At 33.4% G+C, this 15,275-nt stretch overlaps 1 protein-coding gene across 9 annotated transcripts; it reads left to right on the top strand.

Annotated features, from left to right (window-relative positions):
- Positions 1-5,614: 5,614 nt before the first annotated feature.
- LOC103497193 (iron-sulfur assembly protein IscA-like 2, mitochondrial) lies at positions 5,615-11,003 on the top strand. Of its 9 annotated transcripts, XR_007816109.1 has the most exons (6): positions 5,776-6,013; positions 7,437-7,714; positions 8,017-8,138; positions 8,254-8,389; positions 10,349-10,481; positions 10,726-11,003. XR_007816109.1 is itself a non-coding variant. In XM_008459300.3 (5 exons), exons 2-5 carry the CDS (start codon positions 7,526-7,528, stop codon positions 10,412-10,414), a joined length of 486 nt encoding a protein of 161 aa, XP_008457522.2. In that variant the 5' UTR covers positions 5,615-6,013; positions 7,492-7,525; the 3' UTR covers positions 10,415-11,003. The 9 variants fall into 9 exon arrangements, 8 of the variants coding, with proteins under 8 accessions (XP_008457522.2, XP_008457520.3, XP_050936382.1 ...); XM_008459300.3 differs by having other exon boundaries at positions 5,615-6,013; positions 7,492-7,714; positions 8,254-8,362; positions 10,349-11,003; XM_008459298.3 differs by having other exon boundaries at positions 5,643-6,013; positions 7,473-7,714; positions 8,254-8,362; positions 10,349-11,003.
- Positions 11,004-15,275: the final 4,272 nt, after the last annotated feature.

Raw genomic sequence — 15,275 nt, 5'->3', positions numbered from 1 at the left:
CCGATACGAAAAATCTAAACTAAAAGTACAATGCACAAGTATTTTCACGCTTTGATTAGTTTCCTTACCCTAATCCAGTTGTCGAATACTTTCTTCTCGACAATGATGTACTTTGCCTCATCGTTCCATTTGAACCCACTGCACGCTGGCCCACGCATTTCTGTGATAGCTTCGAAGGTCCGCTTAAGTGTCTTAATTGTGCAGTCTATTAAAGTGGTGGCTCGAACACTACATCCAGGTAACTTTTTTGCCATCATGCGGACAAGTTAGGCCAGTAACCTAATCGAAACGTACCATGGTCGGATTTCCATCCACCAGAGGATACCAACTCCACTAAACATCGACTAGAGTGCCCTTCTCCTCCTTCATCCACACATGTTTGGAGGCACGGGACGAGGTTGCCATACTAAGAATGACAAATGACAACAAATACATGAAACACGTTAGCAATTTCAAATTTCCACATTTAAGAGACACAATAAATGTCAAACAATATTAGGACATATCATTATAATTTCTATTACCCCATTGATGTAAATCATGCACGCATATATTCGATATTCAAAATAAAGAGTATAAGTAATTTAAATTGTCATACAACATAGGGGTTCTAATTTCAAATGGTTTTAGCTATGCGTTACGCAACTGCCATTCGGCGAACATCACTTCAACTAATTCGTCTCGCCACTGAGACCACTCGTTTGTAGTCTCAATGTACTGAATGTTGTCTCCTGCAGTGGTCGCCGCGTAAGCGGAATCCCTCTCGTCAATGTTGTCTATGTCTTCGCAATATGTCATTTCTTTGTTTATCAAATTGTGCAGCAGGCAACATGTTAGGATGATGCGACACTGCACTTGGAGGGGATAGTACGACTTTCCACGAAGTATTATCCACCGTCCCTTCAAAAGATCGAACGCACGCTCAATCACATTTCTTACCGATGAGTGTTTCATGTTGAAGTATTCCTTTTGGTTGGGGCATTTTTAGTGTCATGCCACTCTTGCAAGTGATACCTTTGGCCTCTGTATGGGGCAAGAAATCCCTCAGCGTTTAGATAACCTGCATTGCGCAGATAGTAATATCATATTACGAGAACTAATGGTTTATGCGCGTTCAATATGGAATTTTAAAATGGCATGGTGGGATTAAAAATTGTAAATACCCTTTGGCACTTGCTGTTCATTTGGTCATGCAAGCGCATCCCAAAGAATCTACGAGTCTGCTGTGGAATCCTTCCCAATCGGTCGATACGTATACGAAATCCCCTTTTGTATCGAAGACGTCGAGTACATTAGTGGCAATTTCTTCTTTACACATTCTGAACGTAGGGCGATCAATTGTGGGCATGTTCACCTTTATGTACGTCCCATCCAATGCCCCAAAGCAATTCTGCAAGTTTAAACAAGTGGACATACATTAGTGGGACGTACTGATACGTGACATACAGATGACTTTGACTACGCGCACCTCGAAACACTTCCACTGGATCTGTGCAGTTGTTTGTTACTGGTTTCTTTAACAACTCGTCGTGGAGTCGTACCACATCTAATAAGACGAGGTTGAAATGTCGCGATACAGTCTCACCAGACCGTATAAATTCCCTTTGAATAACGTGATTCTTCACGTCATGGGCAAGGATGTGCAAGAACATGACAACCATTTCCTCAACATCGACAATCTCTATCGATGAAATGCCAATGATAGTCCTAAGTAAATGGCATAGAATAGCAAATGTTCGCCTGCCCATTCGTGTGCTTTGTAAACACAGATCAAACTCGTGTATCATGCAAAAATACATAAGCTGCCTAATTCTATACCTGGTATCATATGATGCATATGGAAGCCGTTTATTGTCGTTCACTAGTACCTCCAACGTTAGCAGCATCTGACGTTGGACCCGTGTGAATGCAGTCAGAACTCCAAGAAGGCTTTGTGGATCCATTTCAAATAACCTAAAATTTTCTAAATTATTTAGTAAGTGTGTTAGTACAATGTCTATATACTAAAGTTAGTATATGGAAGCTACTTACAACTATTTAAAAAACAAAACAAATTTTAAAATGATGTCGACTTGTGTTACATGTCATGTTTCAAAAAATAAACATAATTTTGTTTTTTTTTTAATGTTTACTTTTATTGAGAAATTATTGAAATTAAAACTTGTAAAAAAATATGAAAACTTTTTACTTTTAGTTAGTAATTTATTTTAACATATCAAACAGTTATTTCAAAACTTGTTTTAGAAAGGGTTTAGCGGTTAAATTTAAAAAAATGTCACTGTACTTGTACGAGTATGTGTCATATGAATGAAATATTTTAAAAATAGAATGTGCCACAATTACAACTTTACTATGTTTTTAACCGTCGAAGTTGGATTTTCTTCGCAACTTAGGACAATTAGTTAAACACTTTTTAGAATGTGGTGAAATTTGAAGTATATTACGTCTTAAATGTTGTTAATTTAATTACTTGGACGACTTAGGGGCATCTTTTAAAAACAACAATTTCAAAGTTTTTAACTTTTTAATAAAATGTGAAGTTCTCATTTCTATTCCATCTTAATTAACGAAATTAACGTTTGACGCCTATGATTGTTATGATAAGGTATTAGGGAATCTTTTTAAAAAAATTTGTAGTCAAAGATTTTGTTACACTAATGTGAGCCGTACTAGTGAAAATCTTTACATGATGGTAATTTTTGAAAGAAAATGTAATGCTCATGCATATAAAAAAACAACACAAATGTCAAACTTTGTAAGCATAGAATAAAAACAAAATAATACCAAATTTATTAAATAGGTCAAATGTCCATAGAAAACAAAAAATTACAAAATTACAAAACCGAAAGTTTGTAACCTACAAATACAATTAAATTACACAATTTTAATTCTAATGAAACAAAAGCAATACAAATCGAACTTTGAATCTACAAATAGCTAATTCGTAGTACCTCTTAGAAGGGTGGGATGACCGCAGATGTTCTGCATAAAAAAATAAAAAACTAACGAAACGACAAACGACGTCGAAAACACGAGAAGTATTTTAAATGCAGTAGAAATGAAGAAATAAAAAATAGAAAAGGAACGATTACATACCTTGTACGTAGAAGAAAGGACGCGAAATGAAGATTCCAAAATGTAAGACGTTAAAACGATTTTTCAAAAAAGATGTTAAGGAATCTCAGAATTTAGAAATCAGTTCAATAAGTTGAACTAGATTTCATTGTAGTGGAAACATCAATTATGAGAGAAAAACAAAACAACAAAGCATATGAAGAGACAAAGTAGAAGGTACAGAATGCACGCAAGACATCAAAGAAAATGAATAACAGTAAGTAAAGTTATCTAACAACATTAATAGGAGATTCATAGTGGTCGAAACATCACTGAAAATATTTCAAAATAAGTAAGGTACACTAATATGCAAAGAAACATACATTAGAAGAGAAGGAAAGAAAAAAATTACATAAGACATAAGAATAGTTTAAGGAAATATGGAAAGTACTTAGAAGACAAGGCAAAAACATACGTGAGAAAACACCAAAACATACGTGAGTACCAAAAAGGAAATATGGAATATACGTACAAAACAAAGTAGAAACATATATGGAATATACGTACAAAACAAAGCAGAAACATACGTTAGAGATAAAAGTATGGAAAGAGCAAAATAAATTTACCTACGAACGAGAAAGCACCAAAACAAAGGAAGAAGGAAACCAATCACAAATGCAAGTGGTAAATGAAAAGAGGAAATGAGGTTTATATAGGGGGAGATGGGGGAGTAAATAATGACATAAATGACCACACCAAAAAAGTTCCCTCTGCCTCTGTAAAATCAGCGTAAAGGAAGAGATTAAGTATAAGCATAGTCAAAGGGTAGCTATTGAAAGCTACACAAAAAGTACATCAAGAAAAGATAACCAAATATGTTGAAGGGACAAAACAATCTGCACATCTGAAATGGTTTTTTCCCAACGAGATCAATGAGTAAAGAAAACTTGGAAATTTTTTTTATGATAGTGAAGCAGCTAGGAGAATTCATAGTCAATCAATTTTGAGAGCAAACAAAGTAGTTCTACAAGGGACCCGATCAACTAACAGAAACATTACAAAAAAATATATTGTGAAGTGCATAAAGAAATGATTAATCACAAAATCGAAATTAGTCAACTAAAATACCTAAACAATTGAAATTAATTAGTAGACTAAAATACAAAATAAACCAGTTAAAGGAAAACTACCGAAATCAGTAGACCAAAGTAGAAACAAAATTAGTCAATGGAAAACATTCGAAATTATTAGACCAAACGGAGCATAAATCAGTTAATCGAAAACTACCAAAATCAGTGAATGGAAAACAGCTACAAATTTATGATATGTAACAAAACGATTCAGATGTAATGGAAAACAGAGAAATGTACTCATCATCAGCTTGTGTTTGAAAATAATAGAATTCAAACAGAAGAATACCTCCCTACCATGCTCGATTTTGACCCATTGCCAGCCAAGATCAAGAAGTACCTATTCTACATCAGTGAAGGGCAACGACAAGTTTAACACCGAGCGGCAAGGGGGTTAGATCGAGCGACATAAAACATTCAAGGGGGAAAACAAACATGCATGTTCACGGAGAACACTCAAAAAAGAGAAAACTGAAAGGAGTTTAGAGGCAACGTTGATGGAGGGTCGCCTTCAACAAACCCACATTCGATTTTCGAGGAGTGAGAGAGATGGATGAGAGAGATGTAGATCGGCATTGGGCATCACTGTAGGAAACCCCTTTTCCATGGAAACGAGGGAATGAATTTTTCGGTGAAAAAATCGTCAATGGCCGAACTTCTCTTCAAAGGGAGAAGAAGGAACCACAAAAATCAGAAGTGGAAGAAGAACGATCGAAAAATTTCAACACGAATTGAGGGAAGAGTGAAACATGGGTTGAAGGGAAAGAAATGGGAGGGGTTTTCAATAGAGTGGGAATGAAGGAGTAGAGATAAAACGAGGATTATGAAAACCCTAAAACTAGGGTTTCCATAACTCTTGTTCCAAACTGGGGTTAGGGTTGGGATAACCTAACCCCATAGTGATCGGTTGGGATAACCTAACCCCATAGTGATTAACCTAACCCTAAAACAGCCTCTGAAATCTAATGATGTTGATGTTGTGGTAGAATTAGTAATACCACATCGAGTCAAGAGATCAAAAGAATATTTTTTTTAGGATAAATAGTACTTATTGAAGTGAGATGAGACCTCAATCTCTATGATTCCAAACATTCATCTAAAAAATCTTTGACCATTTTAAAAAAAAAAACATCGATAAACCAATTATATCCACTACAATTGGTGGGATTCAAGTATGTCACCTTAGGGTATTTAATCTCTTTACAACGCGTACATTCTTTTTTTAGTAAAAATTAGGGATAAAGGAAAGTTATCTTGGAATCTTTTAGTTCTTACTCGTTAGTACATATAGATAAATGTGGAATCTTTTGTTGGCTACAACGTTTACATTAAGAAAGATATATTGTATCTCGAGCCTTTAATGATGGGTTTCTATGTTTTGATTCTTAATTCTAAAATGAAATAAGAATCAAAACAAAAACGTGTGGTTCAATCACTATGTTGGTAGGATCAAAAGGTTTGATCTCGTCATGATTTTCATGTAATGTGCTATCTATCTTTTCAACCCTCAAATTTGCCATTAATTACAATTTTACTATTTTATCTTTTTAACCAAACATTTTTCTTTTAACTCTAAAAAAAAAAAAAAAAGAAAAAAGAAAGAAAGAAGAAAAAAAAAAGCAAAATAAAAATAAAAATAAAAATCCCACATCCTGATTCTCAATCGTCTCCTCCGAGCCCCCGCAAGTCTCCATCGCCCTTCACGCGCCGCCCCGACTCCTCCTGCTCGGTCGCTCCCGCCGTCGCTTCTCCTTCTTTTTCCCCATGCCGCGTCGCAGCTCTGTTCTTCGTCTCTGATTGTTGTTGGCTGCTACACCCTTTCGTCTCGGGTAATAAATTTTGTATATTACGGATTATTAGATGGTTTTTTTTCGCTACATCAATTGTTTCTTTGTTACGTGTTGAGTTAGTTGGCTACTTTTACTTCAGTTCTTAGAAACAGGATTGTTGAAATAAGAAATAGTTTAATTCAGATATGTACAAGGAAAGGAAAGCTAGAAATTTCGCAATTCCGAATAACGTTTTTGGAGAAAACTATTCATAAGCTTGATTTTGGATCCAAACTGAAACTCACTGGTAATTTCAGAATAGGTTGACTCAATAATTAAAATTGAGGAGAGGATATAAATATGAATTTGAGAAGAAAGAAGTATCTGATTTTCTGGTAATTTCAAAATAAGTTGCAATTATAATATTTTGGAAATACAATTAGTAACCTTTCACTCTGCTTCAACTGGTGCGAGTCAGTCAATTGTTTCCTTGTACTAAGTTGGTCCACCATTTTGGAGTATATTTTCTTATAGCCTGAAATGCATAGTGGTTTCTTGGTTCATTTGCTCGACCAAATTGTGTCCATGAATACTCAAATGCCTCGAGATACAGTTTGTTATAATGTTACACGACTTGCAACTTTTGGCTCCATTGAGCCAAATTTTGGTCTTATTAAAGGTGGTTGTGCAGTAGTTTGTTCCTCAAACTAAGGATTAGCAATATGTTCAACAACTGAGTTGTCTTTTTTAGTGACATTGATGAACTTGGGTGCACAAGATTTAGTTCCCTTCTAGGGACCAAAGAGTACTTATCAGTATTGATTGGGGGAAGAAATGATGTTATAGGAGTTTGAATTTATGACTTTCTGCTCTGAATCGTGATAAATAACCAATGAAACTAAAAGGTAGAAAGTTTAGTTTTTTTTTTTTTTTTGCATATTTTCAAATATACAAAGTTAAACATTTGCTCATATTTTTAATATCTACAGTTATTCACATTTTGAGTGACTAATTGTAATAATTTGTGTGTTATAGGTAGGTTTCTCTTTTATCTTTTATCTTTTATCTTTCTGTTGAGTATTGAGTTTGGTTTCCCCAGATTTTTATAATCTTAATTGAGGAATCATCTCATGAGCTGTTAGGATTATGGGAAGTTTCAATTGAAAGAGTTGTTGTTGTTGTTTTTTTTTTGAATAAATATTTTTTAAATTAATTATATATATTAATTATGTACAGGTCCTGAAGTCTATATGTTTCTATCTTTATGTCCTTATCACATTGAATCTTACGTCCACGTTATATTAATTAAATTATGATAAAGTTTGGTTTGAAGAAAAGTTTATGTGCGGAGTCGAAGGGGTTGGATCATGTGTTTTGCATGATTTTATATTTTGTTTTGGAAGGAGAATAAGCACATTTGGAGTGGGTTAATTCAAAATCTTGTTTTCCGTTAATATTTTAACTGACTATGATACACTTGAAGGAGCATTCTCCTCATTAATCATGTTGATGCCATTAGCACATAGATTTTTGAGCAGACAAGGATCAAAACTTAAGAGAGAGCACGAAGGGATGGGCCCTAGATCACTAATTCAGAGGGTAACACCATACTTGGTGGCACGTATCAAGGAGAATCAAAGGCTTCTTAGCTCTTCTGCTACAGCTTATCAAGAAGCATCATCGTTGTCTTCATCTCCATCTCCATCTCCATCTCCATCTGCACCTGTTGATACCATTCACATGACTGATAGTTGCATTCGGGTATTCTATACATATATCCTCTTTTGTACATACATTTGGCAGATGGATTCTTCATCTATTTCACTGTTGTCCTCTGGTTTAGTTCTTGATTTTCTGGACTATTCTCTTATGGTGCGCCATCCAGGCCTATAGTTTTTGGGTTTCAGGATCCTAATAAATTGTTATGCCTTTTAGGTTTTTCAAATTCAATTAAATAAATGAATTTTGAGCATTTCTGTTGTTACCTTAGCAGTTTGACCTACATTAGTGTTCGTAGAACAGTCACGATTTACATTTTTGCTTAGTTTTGACATGCCTTGCAGAGAATGAAAGAATTGCAAGATCCCAAGGAAGAAAAGATGCTTCGCTTGAGTGTAGAAACTGGGGGGTGTTCTGGATTTCAATATGTTTTCAATTTGGATGGAAAGACCACTCCTGATGACAGGTTTGACAAATATTAACTCAGTGATTACTGCTTACTTGGGTTTTCACATAAAGTTTGTCTCTGATGTTTGATTTTACTTTAAAAAAATTCTGTCCTCTCTTTTTCATGTTTGCAGGATATATGAGAAAGAGGGAGTTAAATTGGTAGTTGATAATATCTCATACGATTTTGTAAAAGGAGCAACAATTGATTATGTTGAAGAGCTGATTCGTTCTGCTTTCGTTGTAAGTGAAACTTGTTCTGCTTTCGTTGTAAGTGAAACTTATCTCTCATTGTTTCTGCCTCATCGCTTTTGCTTAGATATGTTTATTAGTTTCATACCAATTTGTGGACCATAGCAAATTATAGTTCTATGACATTATTCAAGTAATGTAGTGATGCTAAAGAAAGTTGAAATACTGAAAAACAAACTTCCACTAACGCCATCCTTAGAATACCTATCCTTTGACTATTACACCATGCCGTTTATGGAAACTCTCTCCCTTCATAAGTACTGTTTAGGTATCTTATTTTGAGTATTGTTTACGTTGAGAAATATACTGAGACGCAAATCCTCCAGCCCTGAGCTGGAAAACACTTCACACTGTAGATTTTTACCTGATATTATGCAGGATGACCACTCTCGTCTCTTCTTCCTCATTTTATATATGCACTCGACTTCTAACTGTCAGAGGTGGCGTTCTTCATTTTGCTCTTCCTTGAATATATGTGAACTGTAGGGTATAACTCAGGAAAAGTTTTCAACGCCTCGACAGTATGAATACTTCTCTAATTCTTTGTAGCTGCTCCAGCGTCATTTTAGAATGATGTGGGTATAGCAACAGTCCAAAATGTTTAGTTCAGAAAATTTATAGTGTGAACAATAACAAAGGAAGTAGATGGTGATACTAAAGAATTCTTAAGAATTTCTCCTCGAAGCAACATCCTGGGTAAAGAAACATTTCATTGATAGATGAAATCAAAGGATAACTCCAAAACACCTATAGGTGTTTACAAAAGAGACTGCCAATTAGTAACTAAGAAAGATAAAAGTTTTATGTTTAAAAGGAAAAGAAAGAAAAGAAAAAACAAAAAAAAGGGTGATGTACCCTTGAGCAGTATGATCTCAAGTCGTATTTTATCCAAAAGTTCCCTATGGAATCTTATCTATCCCATCTTAGGATCTGTTTAGATTGATTATAGAAAAAATGTTTTTTCAAAAAGTCATTTTTATTCTAGGTTGGCAGCAGCGAGACAGATCTGGTGATGGCAACTGGTGAGTAGGGGTGTAAGAATAACTCGTGTAATTCGACAACCCGGACTACCCAACTCATATAAATATGGGTTGGGTTGGGTTGAAAATTTTGATTTTTTTGGGTTAGACTGGGCCTCGGGTTGGAGGGTTGAAAAATTGGGGTCAACCCAACTCAACCCGATTTAATTTAATATATATATATATATATATATATATATATATAATCATTATTTATTTATTTAATAAACGTTAAACAATCTTATGAGTTTCGAGAGTTTTTTTGCTTAACTTGATGCGAAACATATTTGATTTATGCTTGATTATTTCTCATTCACAAACATTCAAATTTAAACATGAAAAAATGATAATAATAATATAACCCGACAACCTAACCCATATTTTACGAGTTGGGTTGAAAACTTAATTCGGGTTGACAACCCAGCCGACAAAAAAAAAGGGTTGGGTTTAGAATGTCTCCCTACCCAACCTGTTTAAAACCCCTATTGGCGAGAGGGTTGGTGGTCTGGTGGGGAGAATCATAGAAGAGAAGGTGGAGTACGTTAAGCTTTTCATTTTAAGAAAAAAGAGAAAAAAGAAACCTGATAATTATTGCCATTGGGTCGAACTAATCGGCTGTTTCTATGGGCTTTTTTGCTCCAGCCATGTTAGGGCCGTGTCCAAAATTAAAAAAATTGACATGCCAGCTGGCATATCAGTGGTGTGTCAAGGCGTGTCAGTGTCGGACACGACACCGATACTTGGCCATCTTAGGAGTGTCGGTGCTTATTAGTTTCTAATTGAACTCTTTTGATAAAAATGATTTAAACTAAACTTTGAAATTGTTTTAAAAGCTATTTTGAGTAGTTGGTGTGGTATTCTATTTTTTCTAAAACAACTTATTTTCAAAATTAAGCGCTTGCAAAGCGAAAACAAAGGATTAATTGTAGTGCAGAAGTTGAATTCTTGTTACGTGCAGGTGAGTACAAATCCAAGTGCCGTTGGTGGGTGTAGTTGTAAAAGTTCTTTCATGGTCAAACAATAATCATCTCAAAGCTTCCTTCAATTGGACCCTTTCCTATAAGGCGTACAAGTAATTATCAAACGCTGACCTGAAGGTATGATGAGTATGTTTATCACTTATTAGTTACTTCTGATTATAAACCTATGTTTTATTTAATCCCATTTTATGTATCATTTTATACATTCATATTTATGTACCACTTCCGTATCATCTGAAAACTGCATTCTTTATTGCATCAAAATCCGAATAAGCAAAAAGTAAACTGATTGATCGTAATCAAACTTGAACTTAAAACTTCCCTGTTGTTCTGATGCTGAGTTTGCAATAATCACTTGCACTGTGAACATAGAAAATTTCCAGGACACTGGATTCATCTACTGAGTAAATCACTTGCAATATTGTGATCGTAATCACTAGTGGATTTCTATAGGCCTGGGGTGCTCGACCCCCTCAACCATATGATCTTTATATATGTGTGAATATGTAAGTTCGACATAATACTAATACAACTAGCTAGCCCAACGGTAAATCTGGCTTCCAGTCCCTCTAGACTCCTTACATTTTTTTTTCACGTGATTTTTAGTGGTACATAAAACTCCCGTTAACGTAATTTATGGATCTGGCTTCGGAATATGGCTATTAGTTTCACCATCACTAGATTTAGAGGATAAATTACTGTTGAGAAGATGCCACGATATTCTTGTTTGTAGAATCCTAATTAAACTTGTTGTTACGGAGGTAACATCATATGTTCAAGGCATGTTTATGAGTGGTTTTGATATAGTTAAAATCATTCTAAAACATGCTTTTAATTCTTTAAAATCAGTTTTGATATACGAAAAATACATTTAAAAAGTATAGAATTAAACATCAAAATGGTTTTGAGTGATTAGAATTATTTTTGGAGTGGTTTTAAACCTAACAAAAGTGATTTTTAAAATTTCAAAACTACTTTTTAATACGTTTTTTTTTTATTTAATGTACGTGGTAGGGGAATAGAACCTCTAACTTTGAAGTTGATAGTACAAACATTATGTCACCTGACCTATGTACAATTTTGAAATCATTCCTAAACATGCACGTATATGAGTTTGTCAATATTGGCATTATTAAGAATCCAAATTTCCATGTTTATCTGTAATATAAAGATTGTCAATACGTCGAATGTATAATGACAAAGTTTTACATTTTTTATGATAAAAGAATAGGAAACTTGTCATTGACAAGTGAATTTCTATCCTTTTCCGTGTACTCGACTTAAGGATTGATTTGAGTATTAGAATTGTTATGCAAATATACTTTGGTATGTTATTTGATTGTAACAATTATTTGTTCGGTAAGGACAAAGAAATGTGTAGGGTCCCCTTATTTGAAAACATGTCCTAAGGTATGAGTTTGTGGACAATAAAGGTGCAAGCCATGATGGCAAAGCACATGCATACTGCAAATGCCAAATAGTATCACATTATGAAGTTTAGACCTTTCCATTTCTCATTTGGTTATAAAATGGGAACTAATGGTAAACCAATGATATAATGTTTGGAATTTTGGTGATTTTGGTTTTGAAATGTAATGGAGTTTGGTTTTGAAATGATGAGGACATCGTTTTCTTTTCTCCGAATATCTTTTACGATGTATTATAAATTTTTTCTTTCCAAGAATAAAATTTTCTATTTTGAGAGCAGTTTCTTAGAAAGCTCTCTTGAGTTTGTGCATATGGATGGACGCACTTAGGGATCAAGGTACAAGTATAAAGCTTAGCTTGGGGAAGGCAATACTCAGAAAAACAAGGCTGTCCTAGGTGACTTTATGTGAAGTCGCAAGGCTCAAAATCTACGTTTCTAAAAAGTATTCATAATTATGATTTTTTTTCCTTTAAAAAAGTTTGGAGTCTCACTTCGAAAAGGGAAGACTCACAAAATAAGGTCAACTCGAAGTGCACCTTTTGTGAAGTTCCAATGCACTTTGAGCCTTAGGGATTTTTCATTATTTTCAAGAATAGTAATAATTAAAGTTTTCTTTTCTATTAGCAAGAAAGACCAAATTTACTATGTTTAAATGGAAGTTTTCTTTGTGTTTAGTTGTTTTCTTCCTACTTTTAAACTATGCCCTCTCTTTTAAATGCAAGTACTTTTGTACAGTGTGCCTCACAAAAAGAAAGCCCATATCTTTATTTTAGTCTTGAGCTGAAGTCCTAAAAAGCTATTGTGCCTCGAGTTTTAAGAAACATTGATTGTGAGCTTAGATTTCTTGGAAAAATATGTTGGTTAGCTATTCTTTTATAAACATGTTAAAGAATATATTATTAGTATTTAATAAATATTGTCACTCCATTTGATTTTTAAGACTTGAGAGAAAAAGTTTGAACCGTGGACCTCTTGGTTGTTAACATATTTCTATGTAGTTAAGTTCTGTTTATCATAATTTTAAGGGCTGAATGTTATCTCATATGTTATGTTATCTTAAATGGTGATATTATTTGCAGCAATATAGTTGTTTTAAGTTTTATAATTTAATTTCAATAAATTTGTTTACGTGAAAAAAATTTGAGATAAACTATTTTACTTATATATTATTTGGAAGATATTACGAGATAATACCAATTCCAGTATATATCATAATGAATGAGCTATGAAGCTTGAAAAGAGATGCTATAATAACTAACCATCGTCATTTGGCTCTCACGAGTTGATTTGCAAACATAATGTCAAGATTTCAATGCCCATTTGATTTTTACTAAAATTCCATAAAGTGAAATGTTCTTTTTTTTTTCTTATATATTATTTAGAATATGTCAAATACTTTCAAAACTTTTTAAAATCAAATTTGTATTTAGAAACATTTTGACCTACTAATTTTTAATTTCAACCTTTTGTTTTTGTTTTTTTTTTTTTTATATGATTGCTTGAGTTAGTCGTTAGAGTTAGATGTTAGAGATGATTGATGTAATTCGTGGTTGGAATTGGTCATTGAAAGTGATTGTCAAAGTTCACCTCTAGAGGTTGTAGCCATCCAAAGTTGAACGTTGGAGATGATCGATAGAGGTGATTGTTAAAGCATGTCGCTTGAGTGAGGCGGTAGTAGTTGATAGTGGTTGTTGTCGGAGTTGGGTGTTAAAGGTAGTTGCCAAATTTGATCGTTAGGAGTGGTGGTTGAAGTTGGCCACGAGAGCATGTTGCCAACGGTGATTGTTGTTGGGTTTGTCTTCGACGAAGGTTAATAGGTGAAGTTGTAGAAACATTGAGAAGATGAAGTTTTTTGATAAATGTGCAAACTTGAACTTCAATTAAGAGCAATATCGAGGTTGGCAAAATTGAGTTATTTAAACGAACTTGTAAAGTTGATAAATTGGACACTGAGTTGAGTTTTCAACTCAACTAAATCTGCGTTAGTAATACCCCAAATACCTCTTAGTAATTTTTACAAGAAAATATTGTTTCGAGTCATTTTTCAAAATTTTCTAATTAAACTTACGTCAATGCAATCAATTTGACTATACTCTTGCTTCATATTAACTTGATTATGTTGTCGTGTGAATGTTGGAAAATTTGAAAACTCAAATCACGATTATTTTAAAACAATAACCATAATGTCAAAGAAGAATGTAGATATAAAGTTCAACTACACATATGGAAGAAAACCAAAGGTAACAAATACCCATAAATAGATTGATCATAACCTTCAAGAAGTTGCGATAATTTATGGTATTCCTCAATTATATGCAACGGAAACCAAGTATGACAATCCTCACTATCAAAAGAGTAATCAAAAGACTCAAGCTACGTACAGCCCTTTGGGGAGATCACTACCTAAGTTAATTCTAGGCTTTTATTTTCGACCTAAATATGACTTTGGTTTCTATATTAATATGTACTTTGAAAATGTTCATATTCGTATTCGTATTCAATTTAATTATTTTGAAAGAAGGTTCAGAATGAAGTTTTAAAAGGTTCATTTTGGTCCTTGGTTATATGCAATCCAATCGACAACCAAATCGAACCTTTCTAAAAAGTATGTACAACGATCAAATTGAACAATCTATGAAAGTATATGTACTAAAGTAGTATTTTTAAACCATTATTTTCTAAGATTACATATATAGAGTGTCTTTATCTCAAAAACACTTTTTCTCTTGCCCAGATTACTTTTTAAATGTGATGACGTTTCACATGAACAAAAATTGATTTTTTAGGAATATATAAAATCATTTCAGGATAATTTTAGAGAAATTTACTACTCAAACAGTTACTTCTAAACACACCCATAATCCCTCGTAATTAATGATCTAAGTTTCTATTTAGGAGGCCACCCTGCTATATTAATTAACTGTCCATTATTAAACTAATTTCAACGATAGAAAAGTTAAACCAAATTTTAAAATACAAATTAAATTTAACAACTTTACCATTTGGGACACTAATATATATAATCAAACACTTTCTTGATCTCATCTCCAAAATCCACCAAAATTTTGGTCTCATCTTAGACTATATATTACAATAAAAAGTTAACAAAACCCCCATCAAATTTATATAACTATTTCAACAAAAGAAAAAAAAAAAAAAGAAATGTTGTATATATATATATACACAAACTTAATAGTTCTATCAATATATATATATTTTTGAGGGCAGAGAAGGAGTTAATAGAAGCAACAAGTTGCTGTAAAGTTCATTTTTAAAAATGAATCAATCAATCCAACAGTTCAGACATTTTCAACCCAACAACTTCCTCAATTGGGTGTCACTATTTTATTCAATTTTTTCATACTCATCTCTTTAATTTTCATACACAAATCTTTTTATATCCGGCCTTCTTGATTTTTCTAAAATTGTGTTCCTTTTCTGGCATGTATATGTCACTATTTGACAATTCTTGTATT

Source organism: Cucumis melo, chromosome 12, assembly GCF_025177605.1.
Source record: "Cucumis melo cultivar AY chromosome 12, USDA_Cmelo_AY_1.0, whole genome shotgun sequence".
Classification (NCBI taxonomy): Eukaryota; Viridiplantae; Streptophyta; class Magnoliopsida; order Cucurbitales; family Cucurbitaceae; genus Cucumis; species Cucumis melo.
Note: the sequence above shows the minus strand (reverse complement) of the source record. Positions and strands in the feature narration are given on the sequence as shown.

Bases quoted from the DNA above. Each gene is read 5' to 3' on its own strand.
- LOC103497193 (XM_051080425.1), top strand. From the start codon at position 7,457: ATGTTGATGCCATTAGCACATAGATTTTTGAGCAGACAAGGATCAAAA. The intron at 7,715-8,016 runs GTATTCTATACA...CATGCCTTGCAG, and splicing joins TGACTGATAGTTGCATTCGG to AGAATGAAAGAATTGCAAGA. The intron at 8,139-8,253 runs GTTTGACAAATA...TCATGTTTGCAG, and splicing joins AAGACCACTCCTGATGACAG to GATATATGAGAAAGAGGGAG.